Source organism: Doryrhamphus excisus, linkage group LG22 (assembly GCF_037039965.1).
Source record: "Doryrhamphus excisus strain RoL-2023G ecotype Guam linkage group LG22, RoL_Dexc_Guam_v1.1, whole genome shotgun sequence".
Lineage (NCBI taxonomy): Eukaryota > Metazoa > Chordata > Actinopteri > Syngnathiformes > Syngnathidae > Doryrhamphus > Doryrhamphus excisus.
Window position 1 is genome coordinate 7,331,214 of NC_136378.1, and position 14,521 is coordinate 7,345,734.

Genomic DNA, 14,521 nt, shown 5'->3' on the forward strand with positions numbered 1-14,521 from the left:
GACCGCTTTTCCTCACAAGGGTCACGGGGGTGCTGGACTGGTGGCCAGCCAATCACAGGGCACATATAGACAAACAACCATGCACACTCACATTCATACCTATGGACAATTTGGAGTCACCAATTAACTAGCATGTTTTTGGAATTGGAGGGTGGAATTGAACTTAGGTCTCCTAGCTGTGAGGTCTGCATGCTAACCACTTGGTGTCTGTGCAGCCGGCCAGCCGTATTACATTAAAAAATCTCCTAAAATCACTGCTTTTTTTCTCCCTTTTATGTTGTTTTATTTCTGGTTTAATTGTATTTTTAGAATGTCATTCATTCATTCATTCATTTTCTAACGCTTTTTCCTCACAAGGGTCGCGGGAGGTGCAGGAGCCTATCCCAGCTGTCTTAGGGTGAGAGGCGGGGTACACCCTGGACTGGTTGCCAGCCAATCACAGGGCACAATTAACCTAGCATGTTTTTGGAATATGGGAGAAAACCCACACATGCACGGGGAGAACATACAAACTCCACACAGAGATGGCCGAGAGTGGAATTGAACCCTGGTCTCCTAGCTGAGGTCTGCGCGCTAACCACTCGAACACCTTGCCGCCCCCATTCTGACACAATAAAAAATAAATTTACAAAATGACACATGGGTTCTACATGTGGTTTTTAATCGGTACATGAAATTTGGATCCAAGCACAAATACTCCCGCTGCACGTTGTCGCATCGCAGGACAATTCCATTGCTGTCAATTGCTCTTCTTCATTAGAACCCGAGCACCAGCGACAGCGGTGCCAAGGCCGCTTTGGTCTAAAAAACGGTCGAATGATGTAATTTTCAGTAGAATCTACGATCCAAATAATTTTCAAGTTCATTACAAAATAAAGTCTTTGCAATAAATAAATATATAGATTTCTATTTATACTTTATATGTAGAAAATAAATATATTGTACATCTCATAAATAGGATCGCCCATGTGTACCCCCTCAGCTGCTTGCTGTGTTTTTTTTTCTCCAATAAGTTTTCCTGACACCTGAACATCACACGTCAGTGGCGTCGTCTTTACAAGCACAGGTAGAGAAGTGCTGTGGCGTTCACTGTCTCTTAAAATCTTATTTTAAAAGCCATGAATGTGATTTCTAGGAAGATGGGATGTGCAGTTAAGTGCTCTCGGATCAATCCCACATTCATGGTTTTTTTTTTTTTACATGTAAGGACATTTCCAGTACCTGACTCCTGCCTCGCCTTCTAAGTCCATGTGGGAATGTGCCTCCTCCTCCATTAACTGTGTGTCTGTCAATGTCTTCAGCGGTCTCAAAAAGGCAATCATCCGCTTTTTTAGTGCTTCTAGGAAAAAATAAGTGGTTATTTCATGAAAAGGTGGCACCAGTTTCCAGCGTCCTCAGTGGTCGAGTTCACTGCAGATGCAATGAAGCAACATCCAGGAACATGCAGAAATGTTTATATCAGTGCTTGGTAGCGAGCCGAGAGAGGGGCGTTGAAGGTAAACAGTTTTGGAGCAAATAACCCTCCCCTGTGGCCGTCTCTTCTTGGAAATCCATCCACACTCTGGTCACCTGTACTGGAAGAGGTCCCTGTACGCCTGAGGGATCTTCTCGATCTCCACCGGCCGGGGTAAGAAGTGGGTGAGTTTTTGGTGTTTTTTAGTCCTGCTGCCCTCCCTGGGAGAGCCGTCTTTGTTCAAGGCCACGTAGTAGAAGCGTCCCGTGTCGTTGTGCTTGTACTGGGTGGAGGCGTACGTGTTGTACCAGTTCTCCTCAAACTGCTCCCTGAACACACACTCTGCGGTCAGCTTCCTCTGCAAGGAGGACACAACATGTTTATACCACGTCAAAAATCACACATGCTGTAATATGCATGGCTTTGTGTCTTCTTTGCACTACACTAGTATTACTACTATACTTTAAGTGTTTTTTCAAAGCCAAAATGCTGTATCACCACTATCTGATTCAGTGGAACCTTGGTTAGCATCATTAGCTTATTCCAGAAAGTCCAACAGATGCTAACAGAAGAATAAATCATGTAAATCCCATTAATACATTCTAAAAAGCCCAAAATGTTAACACACAACACCTTTTTTATAGTTGTACATCAATAAAAACAACATGAAGTATATAAAAATACACACAAATAATGAATGAAAGGGACAAATTAACATTTAGGCTAACTTTTTACCTTCAACACCGCCGCCCTGTTTTGCCATGACACTTTCTCACCTCAATAACCCAAATGTAGTCAAACGCTACTGAAGTCAAGAAATAACTCATGATATCGTGTAACTTATTCGACAAAGTAACCTTAAATCTTCATGTATCTTGTTTCAGTTCTAATTTATATACATTTACCGTAAACTATAATTGTTTTATGCTAAAAACGGTCTGTTAGCATTTTTGAGTCGGCCACTGATGACGTCACGTACGAGCGATATAGGTGATTTGCCGTTCCGGTTGCCGTGTAGTTAACAAGGTAAGGATGCGAACGTTTTGTGATTAAAAATACACATTTACACTCTTTAAAACTGTCGTGTATGACTTTAGAAGCGTTGTCGATTCAGGATCACGCCGCAATTCGAAGCCAAAGATCGGACTACTCTTGTACGTCAGTATATTAGGACCATTGCTGTTCCCTTTTAGCCCTGTAGGTGTCAGTCGTGTTCAATTAACATTACATTAATTGAATTAATATACGCTGCAGGAAATCAACCAAGATCACCAAATTCGTCCAAAAATTTTGATTCATTTACTACAAATAATGTTTATGACACTATGCCAGCGACGTCTAGTGACAGGCAGAACAATTCCACTAATTCGCAGAAGGTACATCAATAACCTGTCGCCATTCATATTTTACATTTTTGTTTGATGGTGTGCTGTAAGATTTTTCTCATGTAAGATATGTATCCTAACACAATAAATGTTGTGAAACACTGCGTTAAAACACCAGGAAAAGGTGTTTTCTAAGTAACATTTAACACAGTTAGCTGTCCTCTTAGCATAATCAGACACTTACAAGTTCCTTTTACCTGTCAACCCTCTGGTTTTTCACAGGAAACTCATATATCCTGCACTTTTACTCCATCATCCTCCCGTTTAAATAGTTTCCCATAAAACTTAAATAACAATAACAATGGTGACGGTAACTGTTTTGTTGGTTTCTTGTGTAGACAAAGCAGGAAATGCACCACTTCCCTACTAGCTTGTAGCCCAGTAACGCATACAGTGCACTGTTGCCAACTTTTCAGTAAGAAAGGTTGCTATTGGCTGTCCTAGAAGTCGCAAGACGTCTCTGGGCGACGTCATAATCTAATTTGCATATTGTTTGCATGCAATGCTGTAAAAGGCCGAGACAAAAAAATACCGTAAAAACATCTAAATTAACTTTTATAGTAATTGATTATAGGTTTGTTAATTTAGAATTCTCCCATCTCACTGTTTTAAATGAGCACAATTGAACAGCCAATGAATGATTTATTCTGTCAACATGACTCGGTGTGGTTTGTGAGTAGCACCCTCTTCTGGTGAGTATATGTAATAACATATCAATATAGTAGGCTTATCAATTACTTAACATTTACTCAAATAATTATAAGCTAATCCCCGTCATTATTTTAATAAAAGTAGTAATAGATGAGCAATGAAATATAAACGCAGCTCTTTTTTTTAATCAAGGCTAAAAAAAAGATGAAAAAAACATTTAAGTTTTAGAGCTCCACTGCCACGGCATTGAAGCTCAGAAGCTGACTTTGGGTGGAGCAGACCTGTCAACAGTGAGAACACAAAACACGTGCTTCCACTTTTGAGTCCCAAATACCCCGAAACTCTCAAAAGACTGCAGATGGGTTAGGACAAAATGGCCAAATTGGTTGCAAAGCACTGTGGGTAATGCAGTAGATCAACGTTTGCCAACACAGTATCCATGTTTAATCTGCGAGGACAATGTGCAGTACTCTCCTCCACCAAAAATCACATTTGCCGAAAAAATATGTTCAAGTCATCAGACTAAAGTCCGAGTCAAATCCAAAGTCATCAATATTTTGACTGGAGTCCACACGTCTGATTCAAACAAGTGTAGCAAGTGACTGTGGCGTCATTAAGCAACATGGAGGCTGAAACGGACCAGCAGAAACTCATTTAGGCAGGGGCTCATTATGACAAGAGGAGGGCTAGTCATTAAGGGTGACTTTTCACTTTGCATTCCTCACTCGCTCCATAGACCTGTTGAACTCTCATTGTGTGTGTGAGGCGGGGGAGATCATTTCTCTCCCCGTAATGCGACATGAACGCTTAACAGGCGTGCAATCACACACACACACCCACAGCAAGCGTCTCTAAAAGCTACCCTGACAGCGCAGCGTGAGCGATGGCTGCAGGTTCAGCAAGTGAGAGCGTGTGTGAGAGCGATAAAAAGACCAAGACCAGTCAGCCATGCGTTCGGACGGCTCTGTTCTGTACCAATCCCGCAACAAAGATCCTCTATATTTTTATATATAAAAAGATCCTCTATGTGTGACTGAAGTGCTCTTCTGTTTCAATGATCTACTGTCAAAAAAGCAAGTCAAAGATCCTGCATACAGTCAGACAGGAGTGCACTAGTGCAAAAACAGTTGTCAAAGATCCTCTATTTGACAAGAGAGGGAAAAAAACTCTAGTCAAAGATCGTCTATATGTGGCAGGAGCGCTCTACTGTTATACAGTATGTATCTACTGCAAAAATTCTAGTCAAAGATCCTCTATTTGAACTAGTCAAAGATCCTCTATATGTGGCAGGAGCGCTCTTCTGCTATATAGTATGTATCTACTGCAAAAATTCTAGTCAAAGATCCTCTATATGTGACAGAAGCGCTCTTGTGTTTCAATGATCTACTGGCAAAAAAACAAGTCAAAGATCCTCGATATGATATTAATGCACTACATATTTTAAGGATAGTCAAAGATCCTCTATATGTGACAGAAGTGCTCTTCTGTTTCAATGATCTACGAGCAAAAAAGCAAGTCAAAGATCCTATATACAGTCAGACAGGAGTGCACTAGTGCAAAAACAGTTGTCGAAGATCCTCTATTTGACAAGAGAGGAAAAAAAAACACTAGTCAAAGATCCTCTATATGTGGCAGGAGCGCTCTTCTGTTATACAGTATGTATCTACTGCAAAAATTCTAGTCAAAGATCCTCTATTTGAACTAGTCAAAGATCCAGAAAGAAGACCAAGACCAGTCAGCCATGAGTTCGGACGGCTCTGTTGTTCTGTACCAATCCCGTAACAGAGGGAGAACCCCTGCAAAAGCGGGGGCGCGGGGGAGGATCGGATCGTCTGTTTCCTCCTGCTGCTGGGATTGGTTGATTGGCCACTCTCTACCCTTTTTGCACGTCAAGCTAAGCGACTGTGAAGGAGCAGTTGAGATGATCGGCTGTGCGGTGCTGTTGTGTGTAAACACCACCCTGAGGGCACATGACTGCACCGGCGTCCTATTAGACACTAACTTATCAGCTCGTCAAGGTCTGGTGGAAGTAGAAGAGCCTTTCTTCCTGCTTCGGGCAGCACAGTAGACCCTTTGACATTCAACACAATGCCTTTAATGATGCTTTTAACCAGAGGGCTAATGTTTCCCCATTATGCCAAACTGACTTAATATGCGTCCATATTGCCTGTTTATACAATCATATAATATTACGTTCACATTTATGGGAAAAAACATTGCAGAGTTGCCGTGTATATATGTAAAGTGGATAAAGTACATTCATTCATTTTCTACCGCTTACCATCACGAGGGTTGCGGAAGTGCTGGAGCCTATCCCAGAGGCGGGGTACATCCTGGACTGGTCGCCAGCCAATTGCAGGGCACATATAGACAAACAACCATTCACACTCACATTCACACCTATGGACAATTTGGAGTCGCTAATTAACCTAGCATGTTTTTGGAATGTGGGAGGAAACCGGAGTACCCGGAGAAAACCCACGCATGCACGGGGAGAACCTGCAAACTCCACACAGTGAGAGTAGAATTGAACCCTGGTCTCCTAGCTGTGAGGTCTGCGCGCTAACCACTCGACCGCCGTGCAGCCTACATTAGATATTCTGTACATTTTTGGAATGTGGGAAGAAACCGGAGTGGATAAAGTACAAGGTTACGGTTAATTAGAGTTAAAGGTTATGTTTTGGAAATCCATGCAAATACAGCTGGATAGGTGCAGATTCTGGAAGATCTAGAAAGCTTTCTGTGCGGGTTATTGTGTGTCAGTAATTTTAGATCCGTTAAGAAATGTTCCTAAATGTCTTGTCTAGTCTCGGGTTAGCCCTAATACTGGGCCTCGGCTGGGCCCCTCCAGCCGCAATCCCTGCCTTCTGAACTTCCTCTTCTGTACCCGGAGAGGAGTACATCAGCTTGACTGATGTGCACCAACCACGGAGTCAGAGGTGGTTGGAGAGGGCAGGCGCATCACACATCATCCGGAGTCCGACGCATCCTTGCATACAACAAAAGTTCCTCCTGCACTAAAAGTGCTACATAGGGTCTCCATACGCCCAAAATCCGCACTGGTTGGGACCTCTATTCTCTATTTGAACTAGTCAAAGATCCTCTATATGTGGCAGGAGCGCTCTTCTGCTATGCAGTATGTATCTACTGCAAAAATTCTAGTCAAAGATCCTCTACATGTGACAGAAGCGCTCTTGTGTTTCAATGATCTACTGGCAAAAAAGCAAGTCAAAGATCTTGTATACAGTCAGACAGGAGTGCACTAGTGCAAAAACAGTTGTCGAAGATCCTGTATTTGACAAGAGAGGAAAAAAAAACACTAGTCAAAGATCCTCTATATGTGGCAGGAGCGCTCTTCTGTTATACAGTATGTATCTGCTGCAAAAATTCTAGTCAAAGATCCTCTATTTGAACTAGTCAAAGATCCAGAAAGAAGACCAAGACCAGTCAGCCATGCGTTTGGACGGCTCTGTTCTGTAGTACAACGGGTTGGGACCGGAGCTTTAGTGGGCTGCCTGGCGGATCATCACATCGCGGGCCTCAAACTCCCCAAACCCTGCCAAGTCTTACCCCCAAATGCCATACCAATCATCAGCTGATCTGTTTGTGGCCCTTGGTGGAAAAAGTTTAGGCACCCCCGTGTTGGAGTATATACGCCACCTGACCATTCAGACTATATTGGTCAGGTGTGCTCCCCCCTCCTCCCTCATTTCCTACCTGGGGTCAAAGCACCAGGATGCCAGACTCTGATAGCACGGCGTAATAATATCTGCACTCTCAACACAATGGGCGTGCTTAAAGGTAGAAAAAGGTGGCCTCTGTTTGAAATACTCAGGATGAGGGGGGGGGTGTAGTGGGCCTTGAGAGGCCCCCAGGTAATGCTGTAGGACACCTGATACACATAACCCTCACATGCCCCCCCTCCTCACCACTTCTTTGTCTGCATCTCTTTCCTCTCTCTTGAGATAAAACAACTCTGCAGGCATGACAAAGAGGGGATTCTTGACAAGTAAACAAACTGCTTGCTGCCATATTTAACCGTAAAGGGCATCAAGTTCACCTCCGAAGGTCACTTCTAAAAAGCTAAACTTTGATTGACAACATTTTCTCTTGTCTACTTGTCTAGTACCTCATGTCGATCTGCTTTTGAGAGTCGGCAGGAAGCGGCGCAGATATGAGATGGAGCGTGTGAGACTTTTTAAAAAGAAACATAATTGTTTTGTCTCACCGCACTTTCCCATCAACAAGCCTTGATAACACGTTCAATTCCACGTGATTGTTGTGTATGTTACCAGAAACTCTTTCTGGGGGTTTTAACTGAGCAGCGACAGAAAGAAAATGGCCATTCAATCAAATCAAAAAATTTGTTTCTGTAGGACTGAGTGCTGGATAGTCATCAAAGATCCTCTACATGACAGGAGTGCACTGTCGGTTTTGAGATCCTGCAGAAACACTAGTCAAAGATCCTCTCTATATGACATGAACACTCCTCCATTTTAATCATCTCCTGCAAAAATGTCAGTCAAAGATCTTGTATTTGACAGGAGTGCTGTGGTTGTTTTTAAATGCAATGCAGGGGTGCACTTCAGATTTTAAGTACACTTAAAAAGTACTAATCAAAGATCCTCTACGTGACAGGAGTGCACTGTCGGTTTTAGAGATACTGCAGAAGCACTAGTCAAAGATCCTCTAAATATGACATGAACACTCCTCCATTTTAATCATCTCCTGCAAAAATGTCCAAGATCTTGTATTTGACAGGAGTGCTGTGGTTGTTTTTAAATGCAATGCAAGGGTGTGCTTCAGATTTTAAGTACACTTAAAAAAAGTACTAATCAAAGATCCTCTACGTGACAAGAGTGCACTGTCGGTTTTAAAGATACTGCAGAAACACTAGTCAAAGATCCTCTATATATGACATGAACACTCCTCCATTTTAATCATCTCCTGCAAAAATGTCCAAGAGCTTGTATTTGACAGGAGTGCTGTGGTTGTTTTTAAATGCAATGCAAGGATGTGCTTCAGATTTTAAGTACACTGAAAAAGTACTCATCAAAGATCCTCTATATGACAGGAGCACTCTTTTGTTTTAATGATCTCCTGCAAAAACACTTGTCCAAGATCTTCTATTTGACAAGACTGCTGTGGTTGTTTTAGTGATCTACCGCAAAAACACAAGTCAAAGATCCTCTATATGTAACAGGAGCACCCTTTTATTTTAATGATCTACCACATTCTACAGGAATGCTTTGGTGCCTTTAATAATCTACCACAAAAACACTAATCAAAGATCCTCTATATTTGATAAGAGCACTCCTTTGCTTTAAAAAGCTACAAGATCTTCTATATGATGTTTGTGCACCGTAGGTTCTAAAGATATGACAATACCGTCAGTCAAAGATCCTCGATATGACATGAGTGAACTACATATTTTAAGGTTAGTCAAAGATCCTCTATATGTGACAGAAGTGCTCTTGTGTTTCAATGATCTACTGGCAAAAAAGCAAGTCAAAGATCCTCGATGTGACATTAGTGCACTACATATTTTAAGGATACGTCAAAGATCCTCTATATGTGACAGAAGCGCTCTTGTGTTTCAATGATGTACTGGCAAAAAAGCAAGTCAAAGATCCTATATATAGTCAGACAGGAGTGCACTAGTGCAAAAACAGTTGTTGAAGATCCTCTATTTGACAAGATAGAAAAAAACCCACTAGTCAAAGATCCTCTATATGTGGCAGGAACGCTCTTCTGTTATACAGTATGTATCTACTGCAAAAATTCCAGTCAAAGATCCTCTATATGTGACAGAAGTGCTCTTGTGTTTCAATGATGTACTGGCAAAAAAGCAAGTCAAAGATCCTATATACAGTCAGACAGGAGTGCACTAGTGCAAAAACAGTTGTCGAAGATCCTCTGTTTGACAAGAAAGGAAAAAAAAACACTAGTCAAAGATCCTCTATATGTGGCAGGAGCGCTCTTCTGCTATACAGTATGTATCTACTGCAAAAATTCTAGTCAAAGATCCTCTATTTGACAGTAGAGCGTTGGCGGTTTTCAGGACCCATTGCAAAAACCCTCCTCAAAGATTGTCTATTTTGCAGGAAATGTTCTGCTAGCACAGTTGTTGTGAGTAAACCAAGGAGGGTTCTGACTCACCGACCCATAGAGCTCTCCTTTCTCGTTCATGCCGAGGTAGAGTCCGGCGTCCACGCCTCTGATGCTGACCAGACCGACTGCCAGGCTGATGAACTCCAGGATTCCTACACGGACACCCACAAATAAGCAACCAAGTATTCTTATTTATTTATAATAATTTCATTTTTCATATAAAATAAGAGGCATTTCTCAATGTGTGTAAATTGCCATTCAAAAATATTTCCTTTCAATGGCCCATTGGGGGATGCACGGTGGTCGAGTGATTAGCATGCAGGAGACAGATAGGAGACTCGAGTTCAATTCCACTCTCGGCCATCTCTGTGTGGAGTTTGCATGTTCTCCCCGTGTATGCGTGGGTTTTCTCCGGGTATTCCGATTTCCTCCCAAATTCCAAAAACATGCTAGGTTAATTAGCGACTCCAAATTGTCCATAGGCATGAATGTGAGTGTGAATGGTTGTTTGTCTATATGTGCCCTGTGATTGGCTGGCCACCAGTCCAGGGTGTACCCCGCCTCTCGCCTGAAGACAGCTGGGATAGGCTTCAGCACACGCACGACCCTCGTGAGGATAAGCGGTAGAAAATGAATGAATGAGTGAATGGCCCATTGGGGAGTTATGAAATCTGCCTAGCAACAGGTGACCAGAAAAAACATATGTCCAGATAATATTTATAATATAATATAATTCATCACATCACTGCTGCACTCTATGTAACCTACGCAGTGGCCTCTTCCCCGGCGGATTGTTCCCATGTCAAAATAAAGCGCCAACTAGTTAGCAGTGACCTTTATGAGGAAGCTGCGCTGCGTGCTGACTCACAGGAAGTTCCAGCGCAGCTTAAATGCACTTCAAAGGGCGGGAAACAAGCGGTCAAATTAAAAGCCAGGATGCTGCGATGCAGAGGTTAGTAGTCAGAGAGGATCCAGCTGGCGGAGGACGGCATGCGTCCACCTGGGCCCCATCTTCCCCTGAGCTAACGCGGGATGCCAAACCCTGACAGTGGGCCTTTTTAATCAGAGCCATGTCTGAACGTTCAGTCCAGCCAAAGACAAACACCGGGACCACCCATCCTTTGCGACGGTTTTTTGGAAGCTGAGCCTGGAAGCCGTTCTGCTTGGGCTCTCGCACCTGCGGGCTACACGCTCGTTTGTGGCGACACCTGCGGCCGATGATGGTGACGCACGATTGGAGTGACACCGATTGGATATTCATGTTATTGGGACGCCATTGCATTGTGTTGCTGCACCAGTAAACATAACTGGCATGAATGGCAGGCAATACTACAACATATTGTATAATATGTAGTATAAATAGGTGGCACGGCGGTCGAGTGGTTAGCGTTACCTCACAGCTAGGACACCAGGGTTCAATTCCACCCTCGGCCATCTCTGTGTGGAGTTTGCATGTTCGCCCCGTGGTACTCCGGTTTCCTCCCACATTCCCAAAACATGCTAGGTTAATCGGCGACTCCAAATTGTCCATAGGTATGAATGTGAGTGTGAATGGTTGTTTGTCTATATGTGCCCTGTGATTGACTGGCCACCACAGGGGGTGCTGGGATAAGCTCCAGCACCCCCGCGACCCTCGTGAGGATAAGCAGTAGAAAATGAATGAATGTAGTATAAATACTATACTGACACAAATATAAGACCACACCCCTGTTTTCGGAAAACTGTACGAATTAATGTATCATACTGATTGATGCTTTTCTTCCCGTGAGTGACAAGAAGAAAAGCTCTGACTGAATATACGTATAATGGATATTTCATATTGATAATAAAAAATAATCTGGAATACTTCATCAGACCAGCATGTGTATTTATCTATTACTACTTTGCACTTTGAAAAAACTACTTTATACATCAAAATATACTTGCATATGATACTAATGAGATTCATTCATTTATTCATTTTCTACCGCTTATCCTCAATAGAGGGTCGCGGGGGTGCTGGAGCCTATCCCAGTTGTCTTCGAGGGAGAGGCGGGGTACACCCCGGACTGGTCGCCAGCCAATCACAGGGCACATATAGACAAAACAACCATGGCGACTCCAAATTACCAATTAGCCTAGCATGTTTTTGGAATGTGGGAGGAAACCGGAGTACCCGGAGAAAACCCACGCATGCACGGGGAGAACATGCAAACTGACGGGTAGAATTGAACTCAGGTCTCCTAGCTGTGAGGTCTGCGCGCTAACCACTCGGGCACTGTGCAGCCATACTGTATTCAACATACTTATAAATAAAAGGATACAGGATGCCACTTTGATATTGAATTAAAACAATACTCGTTAAAATTGTTTTAATTTGACCGCAAATGGCCCCCGGGCTACACTTTGATGTCCCTGTTCTGAAAAGTATTTGTTACATGACTTTAAAAATCCCCAAACAGACAGTAAATGCTGTTAGTGAGAATACTACTAAAATATAGTTTACTTACTTATAAGGTTTTTGGAGCCTTTATAGTCCAACCCCCCCTTCCCCAAGACTTAAAGTTTGCGCGTATGATTTCCTAAATAAATGCAGTTAAATACGCACCAAACCTGCTGTGGTCCTGCCTGGTCCCATGCACCGTCCCATTGGGGAATATCTCCAGCTGGAAGCCGGTCCTGCAGTACAGCTGCCGCCGCCTCAGGATGCCTTTGAGGTGGCCAAAATCTGTGGGCGACCCCCGCTGGAGTCTCCCTTCTATCTGACCCAGGCGCTCATTCAAGCCCAGCGGAGACTCCGGCTGCAGGGGCGCATTCCCAAAGGCAGGAAAACTTTGTAAATCCAAATCGAGTGCTCCTATAAAAGTCCCCACCTCCGCCATTGTGTGCACGGCTGTCAAATTAAGCGACGGCATTGAAAGTGTTGTAATCTTAAAAGCAAGAAAAAGATGAAATAAAGTCCTCTCAGTGCTGGGGGTCATCCGTTTGATATGTCTGCTAATGAGAAGGAAAAGACTCCATTATATACATCCTCCACGCGCATTCTCCTCACTTTGGCCACGCCTGGCTGGCATCCTCTTCTTACGCGCACCTCACTTCGTGCGTGGACCTTTTGGTGCAACTTTTATGTCTACAAGTTCCTCCCGAGAGCTTCCAAGTCTTCACCGAGAGGAGTGAAAGTGTAGCTGAAGCGGTTTCAAAGCCTTGTTAAAAAAAGACAATCCATCATTTAATGCAGTCTGCGGGTTTTTTTTGGAGGGGTCACACCTCCCGATTTCCCAACAAGATGATGAAAATAACTTGTGCATATTTCTCAGTGCAATCCAAGCTTGTGCGCAAGTGTCAGTGCCAACAACTGGAGCTTCTCATGCAAGCTTTCTCTCCTCCTCCTTCTTCTTCTCCTCCTCCTCCTCCTCCTACTCCTCCTCCTCGTTCTCTTTGGAAGCAGGTGCTTCCTCGCCCCTTTGCACAACGTTTGCAATGTGCGGCAGCAACACTGCGGCAGCTTTAACCACTTGCACTACTACTGGTAAACGAGGGAGGGGTAGAAGCCGCTCAGCAAGTTTCCTCAACTTCATTCTGCTGATCAAACTTTCATTTCATCTAATTTAAACGTGATTGGATATCCGATCATTGTTTGTTTACATTAACATTAGTCACTTTATTAGGTACACCTTCACCTACAGTCATTTGGACGATAACCAAATGTGGTTAATTGAATTACATGAACGAACATATGTTGCCTCCTTCTATTACGGTCAACTGCTATTACTGCTTCACGTTTTTGTTTACATGTGTGTGCAATTTTAGTGCTTTTTTTCGAATTTTTATTTTGACAACATATGAATGGCTAAACAGGCAGGAGCCTGGCCCTTTAAGAAGAATTCCATTGTGGCACGTTTGTCTGCACCGCCCATTGTCTTCTGCGTCCCGATTGGCTGTAGACGATTGTCAATCAATCTCCGTCTCCTTGCGTAGAGTAAAGCTAGCAAGCGAGCAAGCTAGCAAGCTAGCAAGCTAGTTGTATGTTTGTAAAAGTACCCCGGACAAAACCTACAATGTTCTACACCCAAAAGTCAGAGAAGGAAGCTCACAGTCTCACAAAAGTTTGGACTTTTGGACACGTTGAAGGAATTCAGAAGTAATGCGGCTGTACAGAATAAATGAATCTTGGGTTCTAAGCGGACCGCAACAGGAGTACTGCAGCAGTTTTAACAAGGATCCAAAAACACTACAGAAAAGGGAACTAGGAGGAGTGAAATACACGAGAGTCACTTAATAATTTCACTTTTCTGAGAGAAATGTGAGAACATGTTGATGATTGTGTGAGAAAATTCTATAATACGGCAGGGGTCTCAAACTCAATTTACCTGGGGTCCACCGGAGCTAGGTTTTGGGTGAAGCCGGGCCGCATCAGGTTTTCAGATTCAAATGTACAGTATTAACAGTTATTTAACCTTTAACATGAACATTAATGAAACTTAATAATTTTACCCAATTAGCAAGTTAGCATCGTACTCAGTTCCATCTGGGAGCAGCGTCATAACTTTAACAACATGTTTGATGAGATGCTTTATCTTGACGTGTATTTTCCGTTTTATTCCAAATCATTTCCTGCATTTATTTGTACCCAGCGTCATAAGCCTTTAGCTTCATTGCTAATCCAAAGCAAAACAGGACGGGGTAACAGGATAGGGTAACAGTATGGGCGGGGCAAAATCATGTTAATTGTGTCTGGTGTGCACACAGATTTAAGCTGTCATTTCAACATTAAACTTTGGTATCAAGGTGGGGGCCTCAAAGTACCGTCTCACGGGCCGCATTTGGCGTACGGGCCGCCAGTTTGAGACCCCTGGTCTACGGTGAGGGGCAGCATTAAAACACATTTAATCATTGTCAAACAAAATATACGAGCGAACACTGCACATCAAAATGAAACCAT

The 14,521-nt window shown here is 43.1% G+C and overlaps 1 protein-coding gene across 3 annotated transcripts; it reads right to left on the minus strand.

The window, feature by feature from the left end:
* Nucleotides 1-615: 615 nt before the first annotated feature.
* On the minus strand, nt 616-12,700 carry fgf16 (fibroblast growth factor 16). 3 transcript variants are annotated; one of them, XM_078788204.1, is made up of 5 exons: nt 12,188-12,700; nt 9,649-9,752; nt 1,570-1,811; nt 1,222-1,339; nt 616-801 (listed from the first exon to the last, which is right to left on the minus strand). In XM_078788204.1, exons 1-5 carry the CDS (start codon nt 12,558-12,560, stop codon nt 757-759), a joined length of 882 nt encoding a protein of 293 aa, XP_078644330.1. In that variant the 5' UTR covers nt 12,561-12,700; the 3' UTR covers nt 616-756. The 3 variants fall into 3 exon arrangements, 1 of the variants encoding a protein (XP_078644330.1); XR_009120918.2 differs by lacking the exons at nt 616-801; nt 1,222-1,339; nt 9,649-9,752; nt 12,188-12,700 and adding an exon at nt 2,189-2,719 and having other exon boundaries at nt 1,664-1,811; XR_009120917.2 differs by lacking the exons at nt 616-801; nt 1,222-1,339; nt 9,649-9,752; nt 12,188-12,700 and adding an exon at nt 3,036-3,270 and having other exon boundaries at nt 1,667-1,811.
* Between the last annotated feature and the right edge of the window lie 1,821 nt (nt 12,701-14,521).